The 12576-nt window shown below is 38.7% G+C and overlaps 1 protein-coding gene across 7 annotated transcripts in view; it reads right to left on the bottom strand.

Moving 5' to 3' along the window:
* Positions 1 to 2827: 2827 nt before the first annotated feature.
* The window catches only part of gria3a (glutamate receptor, ionotropic, AMPA 3a), a 56181-nt gene continuing 46432 nt past the window's right edge, over positions 2828 to 12576 (bottom strand). For 3 of the 7 annotated variants that reach the window (XM_055198928.2, XM_055198932.2, XM_055198927.2), the window contains 4 exons: positions 11160 to 11206; positions 10973 to 11087; positions 7275 to 7522; positions 2828 to 4219 (listed from right to left, as the gene is read on the bottom strand). In XM_055198928.2, the coding sequence (XP_055054903.2) occupies positions 7277 to 7522; positions 10973 to 11087; positions 11160 to 11206 (408 nt within the window). In that variant the 3' untranslated portion in view covers positions 2828 to 4219; positions 7275 to 7276. Of the gene's footprint in view, positions 4220 to 7274; positions 7523 to 10972; positions 11088 to 11159; positions 11207 to 12576 lie in introns of those variants that run through there. The other 4 variants (XM_055198930.2, XM_055198931.2, XR_008642976.2 and 1 more) reach the window with 4 other exon arrangements.

The following is a 12576-nucleotide window of genomic DNA, read 5'->3' as shown; positions in this document are numbered from 1 at the left end:
GATATATAAGGATCTATTAAATATACCTTACTTCACTGTAAAAAAATTGCTGTAATGTTGCAGCTGGTTTCCAATAATTTACTGTAGAAGATAAAGTCTGAAAATGTTTCATGTTCATTTAACTTTGAACAAAATGTTGCCAGTAAATAACATAAATGTAAAATCTACAGTAAGTTACTGGCAGCTAGTTGTACAGCTAGTTTTTCTACAGAAAAATTTTACAGTGTACCAGTTGTGGAAGAAAGCTGGCAGTCATGAAAATTAACTTATCAGGATCATATGCTGTACAATAGGAGCATATATACAGCTGCCAATCAGCAGCTGGATTTAACTCTTTGGTATGGACCTAAAGAGAAAGCCAAACATTTATTTCTGAGTGTCAGACACAGCTGTGAAAATCAACGTATGTTTGAATTTAAAATTGCCTAAAAGTTAGTTAAGAGATTCACGAGAGGCAATTTCTCAATGTATCACAATTGAGAGTAAGAAAATTACATAAGACCAGAAATAAAGTCATACATTATCAGACAAAATTTTACAAAAGTTGTACCTTTTTTACTAGGACAGTACCTTTCAAATAGGTCCTTATATGTACCATTTAGGTGCAGATATGTAACACTGAGGTACCAGTATATACCTCTAAGGTTCCACCTTGTACCTTGGATGTACCAATAATTTTTAGGTACAGAAGTGTACTTTTTGAAAAGGTAAAGGACTGCACTGTATAGGATAGTGGTTCTCGAACTTTTTCAGCGTGCGTCCCCCCTTGTGTACAGTGCATTCCTTCACGGCCCTCCCAATGAAAATTTATGACAAAAAACAGTTCACAAACTTAACATTTTAATTAAACAAAACATTAAAATTATACATAGTGCTGTTGCAGGGTTCCCATGGGTCCTGGAAATCCTTGAAAGTTTTTTGAAAAATACATAAATGGATAAAGGTTATTGAAAGTGCGTGAATCTATTTTATGCAAGAAGTTTACTGAAAAAAAATCCATATTATACCCTGTGTAGTGTAGGATAATATCACAAAATTCTAGACTTTCTAGTCTAGCACACGTGTTAAACTGTTTACTTTAAATGGTTATATCTTCTGTATGCAAATGCTGATTCATACCAAAATGCTTTTTTGCATAGTTGTGTTTGACACATGAAAACGTCTCTGTAACTGTTGTTCCCTGAGAAGGGAACAAGACGCTGCGTCTCCGTTGCCATACTTCCTGCATCCCTGAAACGCCAATATTTCAGATAGCGATATACTTCCTGGCACCCGCGTCACCCTGTCTTTGTCGTTAAGCCTCACAATTGTTTGAATTTGATATACACATTCAGACACAACCCTGGAGGCGTTCCCAAACTGTCACTACAGTGACGTAACTCGAGTTCCCTCAAAAGGGAACCGTAACAATGTATCTTAAAAGATAACATGATCAGGGTTCCCACACCTTAGTTAACTACAAATTCAAGGACCTTTCAAGGACTTTCCAGGTCCAATAGCCTCAAATTTAAGGACTAAATATGGGACACATTTCAAGTGAGAGCAAGGTTACATATCGTGTTACCTTTTAAGATACATTGTTACAGTTTCCTTTTGAGGGAACTCGCGCTGCGTCACTGAGGTGACACTTTGGGGATGCCTCTAGAGGTAAGTGCGTCTCAAGGTGTATATCATTTTCAAACAATGGTGAGGCTTAACAACAAAGACAGGGTGACGTGGAAGCCAGGAAGTATATCGCTACCTGAAATATTGCCAAAGACGGCGTTACAGGGACGCAGAAAGTATGGCAAGGAAGACGCAGCACCTCGTTCCCTTCTCAGGGAACAACAGTTACATGCGTAACCCGAGACGTTTTCATTTGTCAAACACAACTATGCAAAAAAGCATTTTAATATGAATCAACATTTGCATACAGAAGATATAAGCATTTAAAGCGAACAGTTTAGCACATGTGCTTAAAAGGTCTAGAATTTTTATGATATTATCCTACACTACACAAGGAATAATATGGATTTTTTCCCCAGAAAACTTCTTGCATAAAATAGATTCAAGCAGTTTCAATGACCTTTATCTATGTATGTATTTTTCAAAAACTTCCCTGGGCCTTGATCCCCCACCCCAGATTCACAAACTTTCAAGGATTTCAAGGACCCGTGAGAACCCTGCCCGATGTAACCTTGCTCTCACTTAAAATGTGTCCCCACATTTTGTCCTTAAATTTGAGGGTATTTGGACCTGGAAAGTCCTTGAAAGGACCTTGAATTTGAAGTTAACTAAGGTGTGGGAACCCTGTGTTAGTAGCTTTATTTTTTAGGCTTAATTACACAGAATTCATGATAAATGTATGTATTTTATAAAAAAAAAGACATAAAACTGGGGCCCCCTGGCACCATCTCACAGGCCCCCAGTTTGAGAACCACTGTTATAGGATAAAAAAAGCTTAAAGGCGGAGTCCACGATGTTTGAAAGCCAATGTTGATATTTGAAATCACCCAAACAAACACGCCCCTACCCCAATAGAATCTGGACCTTCTGTTGATAGACCCGCCCCACACATACGCAACCCGGCATTTGATTTGATTGGCTATACGTGTGTTTTGGTAGTCGGCCCGTCTCCTTTTCCAATACGTTTTTCAAACATTGTGGACTCCGCCTTTAAACATCCTGTTTCCATTACATTTTGTGTTCTATCAAAAGCTTTTTTTATAAAATAAATAAATGACTATTAAGTGAGATGTGAAAATAAATAAATATTTGGGTCAACATACTTTAAATACTATCTTTTGTACATACATTAAAACAGAAATCACACATCAGTCAGATTTGATGTCTTAAATCTGCTTTTATTTACAAAATAAACTCAAATGTTTAATAGTTGGATGCAGTCATGCAAGAAGAAGATATTGTTGTCTTTTGAATATCTCGATCGTTTTGTTCTTTTATTCTGTCTCTTTATTTATTTGTTTAACTGAATCAGGGATGAAGGAACAGCAGAGGTTTAAAGGGAGGGGGTATCAAAGGAGCAGGTCAGGGCTAAATTAGGGTGGGCCGGGAAGGTCTCGTTAATAGAAAGCTGTTTTTTATCACCACATGCAACTTTACTTAGAAATTAAACAAAAATCAGTTATATAAAACCCTTTAAAAAATGTGCATTTGACCACCTAAAGAAATGTTAAACATTTTAAACATACAGTTGTGTCGTCATCTGGATTTATAAAACTAAAGAGTCATGTTTTCTTTTTTTTGATGAACAGAAATTGTATTTTCCCCTAGTCATCATCGTAATGTAGTATTGTAAATTAAAATAATTCAACTTTAAATGATAACAAACTATTCAAGATGGATTTAAATGTAATCTTACTGAACTTATCTAAATTGGAAAACAGTTACCTCTCAACTACGATAGTGAAAAATCTGTTTGTTTAACGCTTGTTGAATGTGCTGTTGTTAATATCTCTCTTTTACAATATAAAGTAAATTTAAAGTCCCACACCCTGGTTTACAGGAGGAAGACTGCGTAATTTTCTCTCACGCACACACACGCACACATGCACGTACAGTACAACACTCTCTCTAAACCAAAGTAAAAACACTGTGAAGAATTATGTAAATTGTGAAGAGGACAAAATATTGACAATAGATGCCGGAATAGATCTAAAATTATTCATGACATCATAATGTTAGGAACACTAAATCACAGGACAGCTTTTCGACAAATGAACAAACAAACTCATTAAAAAATGTTTTCTACGGTTTGCATACATTTTTTCAGCAGATATCCCTTCTGGTGTGAGTTGTCATGGAGACAAGCTGGCTGTCACTCATGTCATCACAGAGCATGAGATAAACCAAATCAAACCTTCTCTCTCTCTGTGTGTGTGTCTCACTCCCTCCTTTGTCTTTTTTCCCTCTCCTAATCAGATTCATTTAAATTCAGACCCAGCACCCAGCATGCCATCACCAGGACTTTGGTGAGATGGCCTGCATATTTTGATGTTCTGCCACTGGTTTAGTAAGGCACTGAGAGAGGGTCGGTGGGTTGCTCAATCCGATAGTCCGTCGCTTGATTATTGGTTCAGGTTGTGGTCAATGAAGAGAAAAATAGTGTTCTGAAGAGGTTTGAATGACAGTGTGTCCACTCTCTAAAGGGAAGTGCAGTCAGACAGAGAATCTATCCAATGCCACATACGTTATGTTCGGCCAGGGACAGAATTCCAATCTGAGAATGAGAAAAATCACAGTGACTGAATAGAAGACATTTTAAAACTGCTGTAAGCAATGTTTGCTATTTTGCTAACTACCGCCATGCCTAAATAGCTCCATAATAACTGACCCCACCCCTTCATCCCCTAAATCACATACCAGCCAACCAGAACATCAGGAGGCATTCTGATAACTGTTGATTCTGATTTTTGTTTTATTTTGAGAGGGGGGGGTATACCAAAGACATGAGTGATTTCTTGCAAAACCTTTTTTTGTGTGTTACAACAGCTTTAGTAAAATGGTAAACTTTACTTACCGCAGAACTCAACCACATCTCTGACATCCATCATTATGCTTTATTTTCATCATTTTTTAATGAGTTAATGAGTTGGTCTTTTGCAGAAAGTATTTATAAAAACATTCTGGAGTTTTCATGACCTATACACCTTGAAATTATTATAATTGGCGCTTTTTTGTCTAGCAGCCTAATTTGGTCTTGCTTTAAAAAAATGTACAGAAGTGTCTGGAGGTGAAAATATATATTTTTAATAGCAGTTTACATTTATTTGTAATAAATATAAATGCAATATAGTATTATTTTCAAAGGAACACCCCACATTTTGGGAATTTAGCTTATTCACAGTATCCCCCAGAGTTAGACAAGTCAACAAGTACCCCTCTCATCTCGTGCGCGCCGCAACTCTGTCCGACGCAGCACCCGCCAGCCCAGCCCAGCACAAAGACCGGAAGCAAACAGCTTCAGCTAGCACACTGCTCCCAACAAGCGAAAAAACAACGCAAACATTATAACTACTTGGGCACAACTCTGACCGAACTCTCTGCTTCTCACCAGGGGCTTCTTGGGTGCTGCGAGCAAATCACTCCGCCCAAGTAGCAGTGCTTCGCCTTCTGAGAATATAGTTCCCAGTATGTATACTGTTAAAAGATAGCTGTGTCTCATATCACCTTTTTATTTGTACACGGTGTGACTATACAAATCACAACACATAAATAGGAAAATGTTCGCGTTATTTTGTCACTCATTGGGAGCAGTATGCTAGCTGAAGCTATTTACTTCCAGTCTTTGTGCTAAGCTAAGCGAGCGGGGGCTGCGTCAGACAGAGTTACAGCACACACAGAGATAAGAAAGGTATGTATGGACTTATCTAACTCTGGGGGATACGGTGAATAAGCTAAATTCCCAAAATCTGGGCGTGTTCCTTTAATACATTAAATTATCAAAAGACCGGAGGTTTGTGTTGGTTTGCTGCATACTCTTGTCACAAATTAATAAGTTACAGTTAATGCATTATTATTACTGCTAAAACGTTTTGAAATACAAAAACTACATTCTTAGACCTTTTCAACAATATTTAGTTTGTCGTGATAGATTAAAATTTACATGAAAAATACTGAAGTAAACGTAGGTGTTCCGCTCACAGGAAAGCGCCAGTTGATGGGTTAAAGGTGCAGCAGCAAAAATGTAATTTAAATGGCCACGAAAAAATGGAAAATCAAAACATTACAAAATTAACAAAAATACATGATAGAATCCTTTTTAATCATCTTTTATCAGTATGTATGTATGCTTATGTACATTTTATGGTATTACTGCTAATTTTCTATAAATGTTGCAGTTCTAAGGCATTAATATTCTCTGTGTAGCACAAGTTTAACGCCTGTTCTTAAATGTGACCCTGCATGAGAAATCCAGGCTGAAGTCTCATAATCCAGATTAAAGTCTCATATAATCCAGTTATGAGGAGCATTAAAGTTTGATTTCACTCATTGATTTCAGTTTAATTTCAATCTGGGCTTACTTAGTCAATATGAAAAATATCAAGGATATATTCACAAAATGATCTTTACAATATGGATGATTTAATGTAAATCTCAAATAAAATGACCTTTAGCTGGGTTTTCACAGGCATATACAAATAATTAGTGCTGGGCAAAGATTAATCGCATACAAAATAAAAGCGCCCCTTGCATAATATATGTGCGTGTACCGTGTGCAATTATTATGTATATTTAACCACACACACACACACACACACGCACAAACCTCATTTCAGAAATCTTTTAAATGTATATATCGAATATATACAAATATAAATATATATACACATGTAAATGTTTCTTAAATACATACATGATGAATGTGTGTGTATTTATATATACATAATACACTCATATATTATGCAAAAAAAATCACTTTTATTTTGTATGCGATTAATCGCGATAAATCTTTGCCCAGCACTACAAATAATCTTTGTAAGGGCCATTTCCATGAAGGCATGTCTGTTTTAATTTAATACTTGTCATCTATCATATTACATCAAATTAATGTCCTGTAGACGCAGTAAAATATAGTTAATAATAATAATATATTTTCTGTTTTCTGCATTTTATTTCTCTTATGTAAGCAGCCGATCACACCAAACGCGTTTTAAATGATTGAAAACGTGAGGCGGACAGCACAGCCTTTATTTGATTGATTGAGAAAAGAGCAGTGCGGTGCTTTATTTTATACTGCTAGGCAACCATTGAGGCAGGTGCCTTGTCAATCAAATATTGAACCGTGAGAGCTCTTTAACTTTGGTTTGCTGTTAACTGTCATATGAGCAGGAACTTGCTGTGATGGGCACTTGGTCTGAACTTGATTGAGGGTGAGAGGTACACAAACACACAGTGAGTGAATGCAATCTCCAGTTAATCCGAGCCACTGTAAACTTCTGTCACCACAACAAAAGGCAATTGATTGGATAATGGAAAAACGCAAATGACGTTGGCCGCTTTTCCGCTCAGAGTTGACTTTTTTAAAACTTCAGGTGCTCAGAGCGCTCCTGCAAAATTTGCTTTATCAGTGTGACATCACATTAACAAGAGAATAAAAAAGCATGTCTTAACAGTGATTAAAAAATGAGGAGTGGTTAGTTTTTTTTAACTTGTAGGGTGGTTGTGTTCACACACTGCCAACACACATTTATGTCCAAACACCTTGATTTTGCATAATATAGGCTCTTTAACAAATTGTATAATTTGTACATTAAAAACAATTCTAGACAAACCATTATATCTTGACGCTCTCTGTTCCATAGACATTATATCCCTCTCTGTATGTAGTAAAACTCTGTGCAGCGGATGGAGGAGCTGGTTTGAAGTTCTGGGCATTTTTGACGAGTTTGAGGCGTTTGGTCTCCTGGTGCGACTTGTAGCAGAACTCCACCAGTGCTACAGTCATGGCGAGACCCAGACCCCCCACCAGAATATAAAACACGCCAGCCACGTTACTCAGACTCAGCGCGCTGGTCTTATCCTGCGGGGGGCGGGGAGAGAGTTAGTACACAGACACAATAAAATGCACAACAAACTTCTATATAATGACTTAAATAGAGGAGCTTAAATATTTGCATGCTTTCACTACCCAGCATGCACCCAATAACACTCATACAGTCACACAGTAGCGTATTCACACTTTCTTTCTACCAGTCAAGTCGATGGCTTGGTGTCGACTAGTCGAGGATCACGTGATTTTATTTGCACTTGGTGGGAAAAGGAGGAATATTCCTCCATACATTCCTCTGGTGATGTTCGATAATACTCTTACTATTCAAATATATAAGTAATATCCACCCGTTTCTCGAACGCGGAAGTAAGTGATGTGACGTCGCATTTCCTTTCCGGTCCGAGACTTCGGGGTCCAGCCGGTAGAAAACAGTGTAGTGGGAGCACGCATAAAACATGATTTAAACAGTTAATGTTTACTACACCTGCCATATGAACCAGTTTGAGGATGAAATTAAGAAGTGGCTTGATATATGAAGATATCTTCAAATATTTTGTGTTGTTGATCGGAGGTGACGGGTCTTCAATGCGCAAATATAAAAGCACAGAGACATACCAGTATCTTTACAATGGGAAAGTCAGTCGAGTGTTTGTACATGGAATTTACCAGGACTTTGTGTTTTTAACTTTTCAGGGTCTGGTTTAAAATGCCACAACTGTTCCTCTGGTGTGAGGTTTTTTTAAAACAGCAATTTTGAATGGACTAGTTTATGGCGACACGTCGAGCTTCATGCGGTCCGACACAGTCAGCAGTATCATTCAACACATTGTAAGTTATTTGAACAAACCATAATAAACATATTAAACTACTACATGTGTTGAGTATTGTTTTCGTTTTATGAAAATATTATCACATCGCTTCTTACGCACTAGCTTATAAAATTATTTGCTTACTTTTTAAAGTATTTGCTTTTTCATTTAAAACATAACAAAAGTATGCGCAACCACATTAAGAACTATTATAAACATTAAGCAGATTATGCCGTATATATTCTGTACTGTAATCGCATTTTTGTAATAATATATAGTAGCAGAATAAATAAATCAGCATATTTTTATCAGCATAATATTAGTTGTTTTTAAACAATTATTGTATTTATTGTTTACTGGTAGTTTCTATTAAAGGTTTTACTGGATGGATTTGTAAATACAGATCAGGAGTGCATGTGCGCCACATACACATTCAGTTCTTGTGCATGCGGTTAAAAAAATGTTTTGTAGAGATTTACTGCGTTTGTTTCCGCTATTATAGCAACCCCTAACTGCACAAATTATGTCGGTCTTCTTAGATTTCATAATTAACATTAAACAGCCAGTCAAAACAGCACACTTGTGTCCTTCGCAATAGACTGCAATTAGCTTTAGTGGCTCACCGAAAGTCATAAACCGGAAAGCCGAAAGATGGCGGCCCCACATTTACGTCAAGAAACAGGTGGATAGGGAGAATTACTGTATGCAGACATCAAATCAGTGTGGTTTAAGTTCACAAAGACTCTGCTCGGAAACAAATATCAATGACTGAAAGAAACTTTAAGTGGGTGGGACAAAACAGTGTTGCAGCAAGAATCTGGCAATAGAGATTTACTCTCGTTTCTCAGAAACAGCGAACGCGCTGCAGCATTGGACTCGCCAGAAATAGCAAGGTCTGCTGAAACTGCACGGCGAATGTTGAGTCATTTACATAATTCAAACAATGACCCACCGACTAGTCGACAATAAAAATGAATAGTCATGCAAGCCCATTTACACACAGAACGAATTCGCTTTGAGGGAACGAGTGCAATAAAAGTTGATGCTTAAAAAAACATCAAATCATTAAAAGGTGTGCCCAGGGGTCAAAGGTTAAAGCTGATGGATTAAAACCTCAGGCAGCTCAAGAGAGACAGAAGTTATTTCTCTCTCCACATATTCCTATAGGAGTCACTTAAGTGGCCAGTTCTGGGCTTAATCTCACACTCACACACACACACACGCACGCACGCACGCACGCACAAAAGTGATAAGCCAGATCTGAGCCTGTTGCCCCCTCTAGAGGTGAAGTAGAGTCAGTACAGTAACATGACAAATAGGCTGCCATCAGAGATCTACAGTCAGATCCTCGGGGGCTTCTTCGGTCTGCCATCTTAACAGAGCAATCGAGGAGGAGAAGGGGAGGAATATTAATGTTACTATGGCAATTCCCCTCTCTGAACCACTTCTGCAAGCCTCACAGCCCCCAAAACTCACTAACAGACACCTGCATGCGACCAACGCCACACCCCAAAACACAGACAAGCCTCAACAGGAGTCAGTTCTGCTGCTGTGACATGGTCTCCCAAAATCAGTACACACACACACAACCAGCCTCTCTTCACTATAGGCCCGTGAAAGGGCACCATAGCAACAGTGTAGGGCTGTGAGTGTTGCAATACTGTCTTGAATGCAAAACGGTTACCGTGGTTACCGGCCAATATACAGTAGATGTATAGTCTCATAATGGAGCTGTTGTGCGTATGGGACATGTTTTTAGAGGTAATTAACTTATTTATGAGACTGGGTTACATTTGGAGGTGCGATAACACAATCGTCTTTTATGTTCATTCAAGTCTCCTGCATTCGCTTTTCATTAGCTGATGCCACGAAGGGAAAAATTAGGTTTCCTGTAGGGGGCACCGTGCAGCTTAAAAAAAGCAAACAGCCCTGAATTGGGACAATTTTTGAACCACTGGAGATGTTTGCTCATCCATAAATACTAAGGACGTGTCCCTGAAATCAGTCGTGATTTGGATTCATTTGTGTTGAGTGAAGATGTGCTGTACGTCTTCGTATATCCCATTCAGACTTCTTACCATCATTAGCGTTATGCGATAATTGTCTGAACGACTACAAGCGAATGTGCTTGTATTATAATTTCATTCTCATGATTAATGTCTATGGCTGTTGCTTAGGGACGGCGAGAGAAGGCAAAGAATTTATTTCTCACCCATCGCAACATTAAAGAACCAGATCTTAACACACAATTCAGAAATGAATCACTAAACTAATCAACAATATGGAGAATTAGGCCATGTCACAGCGGCAGAAGAGATCAATCTAAAAATATGTATCTAATCAAATACTTAACTGCTATATTACTGCTATGAATGTATAACTTAACTACCACATCATTAAAATGATGATGGATTACTTCATTAAAAGTTTTGAAGTATCTCTTTTTATGTGCGAGTTATCATTGTGTTTCTACCGTTACTGTATAGTGTTGTGTGCTATATGATGATGTATGATTAGTGCAAACGTAAAGATGATCTCGTAGGAAAGTGTCAAAGAGCCAAATCCATTAAAGCCAGTAAATGATACTGGGGCTCTGAGCTGGTTGTTTGTGGTATATGAAGGTAGTTGTTTGTTTGTTACAGAGCATAAGTAAACAAGTAAACAGACTAACCTTACTCCCAGAGTCTTTGGTCCCACATTCACCCTTATCGTACCACCACTTGTTTTTCAGCTTGTCTAAGATGCCTTGTTCACTGAGTTTCAACACTGCAAGGCTTACAGGAGCCCTTCACGAGGGGAAATAACATAAATAACATGGCACCATTATGTTATTTTATGTTATTAAAACTTAAACCTACCCAATATTTGTTAACCAAAGCGATACTGTAGGACACCTGGCCTTGTGCTGTTGATACCACAGAGAGAAAGATAGCAAGAGCGAGAGAGAGAGAGAGAGAGAGAGAAATAGAGAGGGAAAGCAGGCAAGGCTAGCCTTTTAGTGTGTTACCTTTGACCTTAGACCTGGTAGTGCTACCTACTGTTATCGCTTTGAGTAATCGGCACTCACTGTTCCAACAGAGGCAGAGAGAGTCACCATAACAAATCCAAACATAGCATAATTACAAAAAAGCATTGAATTTTGATACTGTTATTGTGTCTATTTAAAAAAAAGGACCAGTGTGCAGCAAGCTGGATCGATCAGCAAGTCAACGGGAGAACCAATCTGTGATGGGTGAGGGCTGAAGCCAAACATCTTACAAACAGAAACGCAGACCCTTCACGGATGTGCTGTACTGTACAGACATGAACATCTAATACAAAATGCTCTCTACAAAAACATACATCTTTTTTGTCGGAAAAACACCCTTGACTGTCCTAGCGGCAAACGGTACTGTTCACTAAGAATGAATGGCCGTTTTGGTTTGTAAGATGTTGGTATGTCATCAGCAGGACTGCTGGGAAACTCAATTTATTTTCCTTCTGCTAAATGATATGAGTTGTAATTCAGCATAGCAAATATACCATACTTACCACCGTCACACAAGCCAGGCTGCAAGACATTGAAAAGTTTTACCTGGTGAAAAATATCTTTAAAAAAGAGAGCCGTTTATGGGCATAGGCGGAGTGTGGGGGGTGGCAGGGGGGCATTGCCCCCCCCAGACCTGAGTCAATTATGATTCTATTTGAGCTATTAAAGGACAAGGTTGGTATTTCACATTTAAAGCCCTGTTTTCAGATTGCTTATGATAAAATAGAACGGTTTTGACCGAAATCCGGACACGTGATGCTGGCCCGAGAATTCTCGGGTGTTCGCCGCATCACCCCCCACCCCCACACCGGCCGCACAGGTGCACTAGAACAATCCCTCCCAAAATGCACCAAACTTTCATCCACAAAGACGCGAAACCCACCGAGTGGCCAGGGGCGCCCACCGACATGCCCACACAAAAATCGCCGCAAAAGATGCCTTCCAACAGGTTCTATCATAGTATTTGTCAAACTCCATTGATTTGTGTTAGACGTGCTGTGAGGTACGGTATTACTCCGCGCCGGGAACGGAAATGGAGTTGTTTGTATTCTTGCAATTGGCAAAGGTGGATTATCGCCACCAACTGGGCTGGAGTGTCTATTATTCAAGCTCTCAACGGAAGAATATACGGGTGTGAGGCGTTTGGAAAAATAGGTCCACAAGTTTACAACGAATGCTAAAACAGCTGTTGGAAAGCATCTTTTGCAGCGACCTCCCGTGTGAGCACATCAGTGAACACCCCCGAC

This window comes from Misgurnus anguillicaudatus, chromosome 22 (assembly GCF_027580225.2).
Source record: "Misgurnus anguillicaudatus chromosome 22, ASM2758022v2, whole genome shotgun sequence".
NCBI lineage: Eukaryota > Metazoa > Chordata > Actinopteri > Cypriniformes > Cobitidae > Misgurnus > Misgurnus anguillicaudatus.
This window is presented reverse-complemented; position numbering and strand designations above follow the sequence as displayed.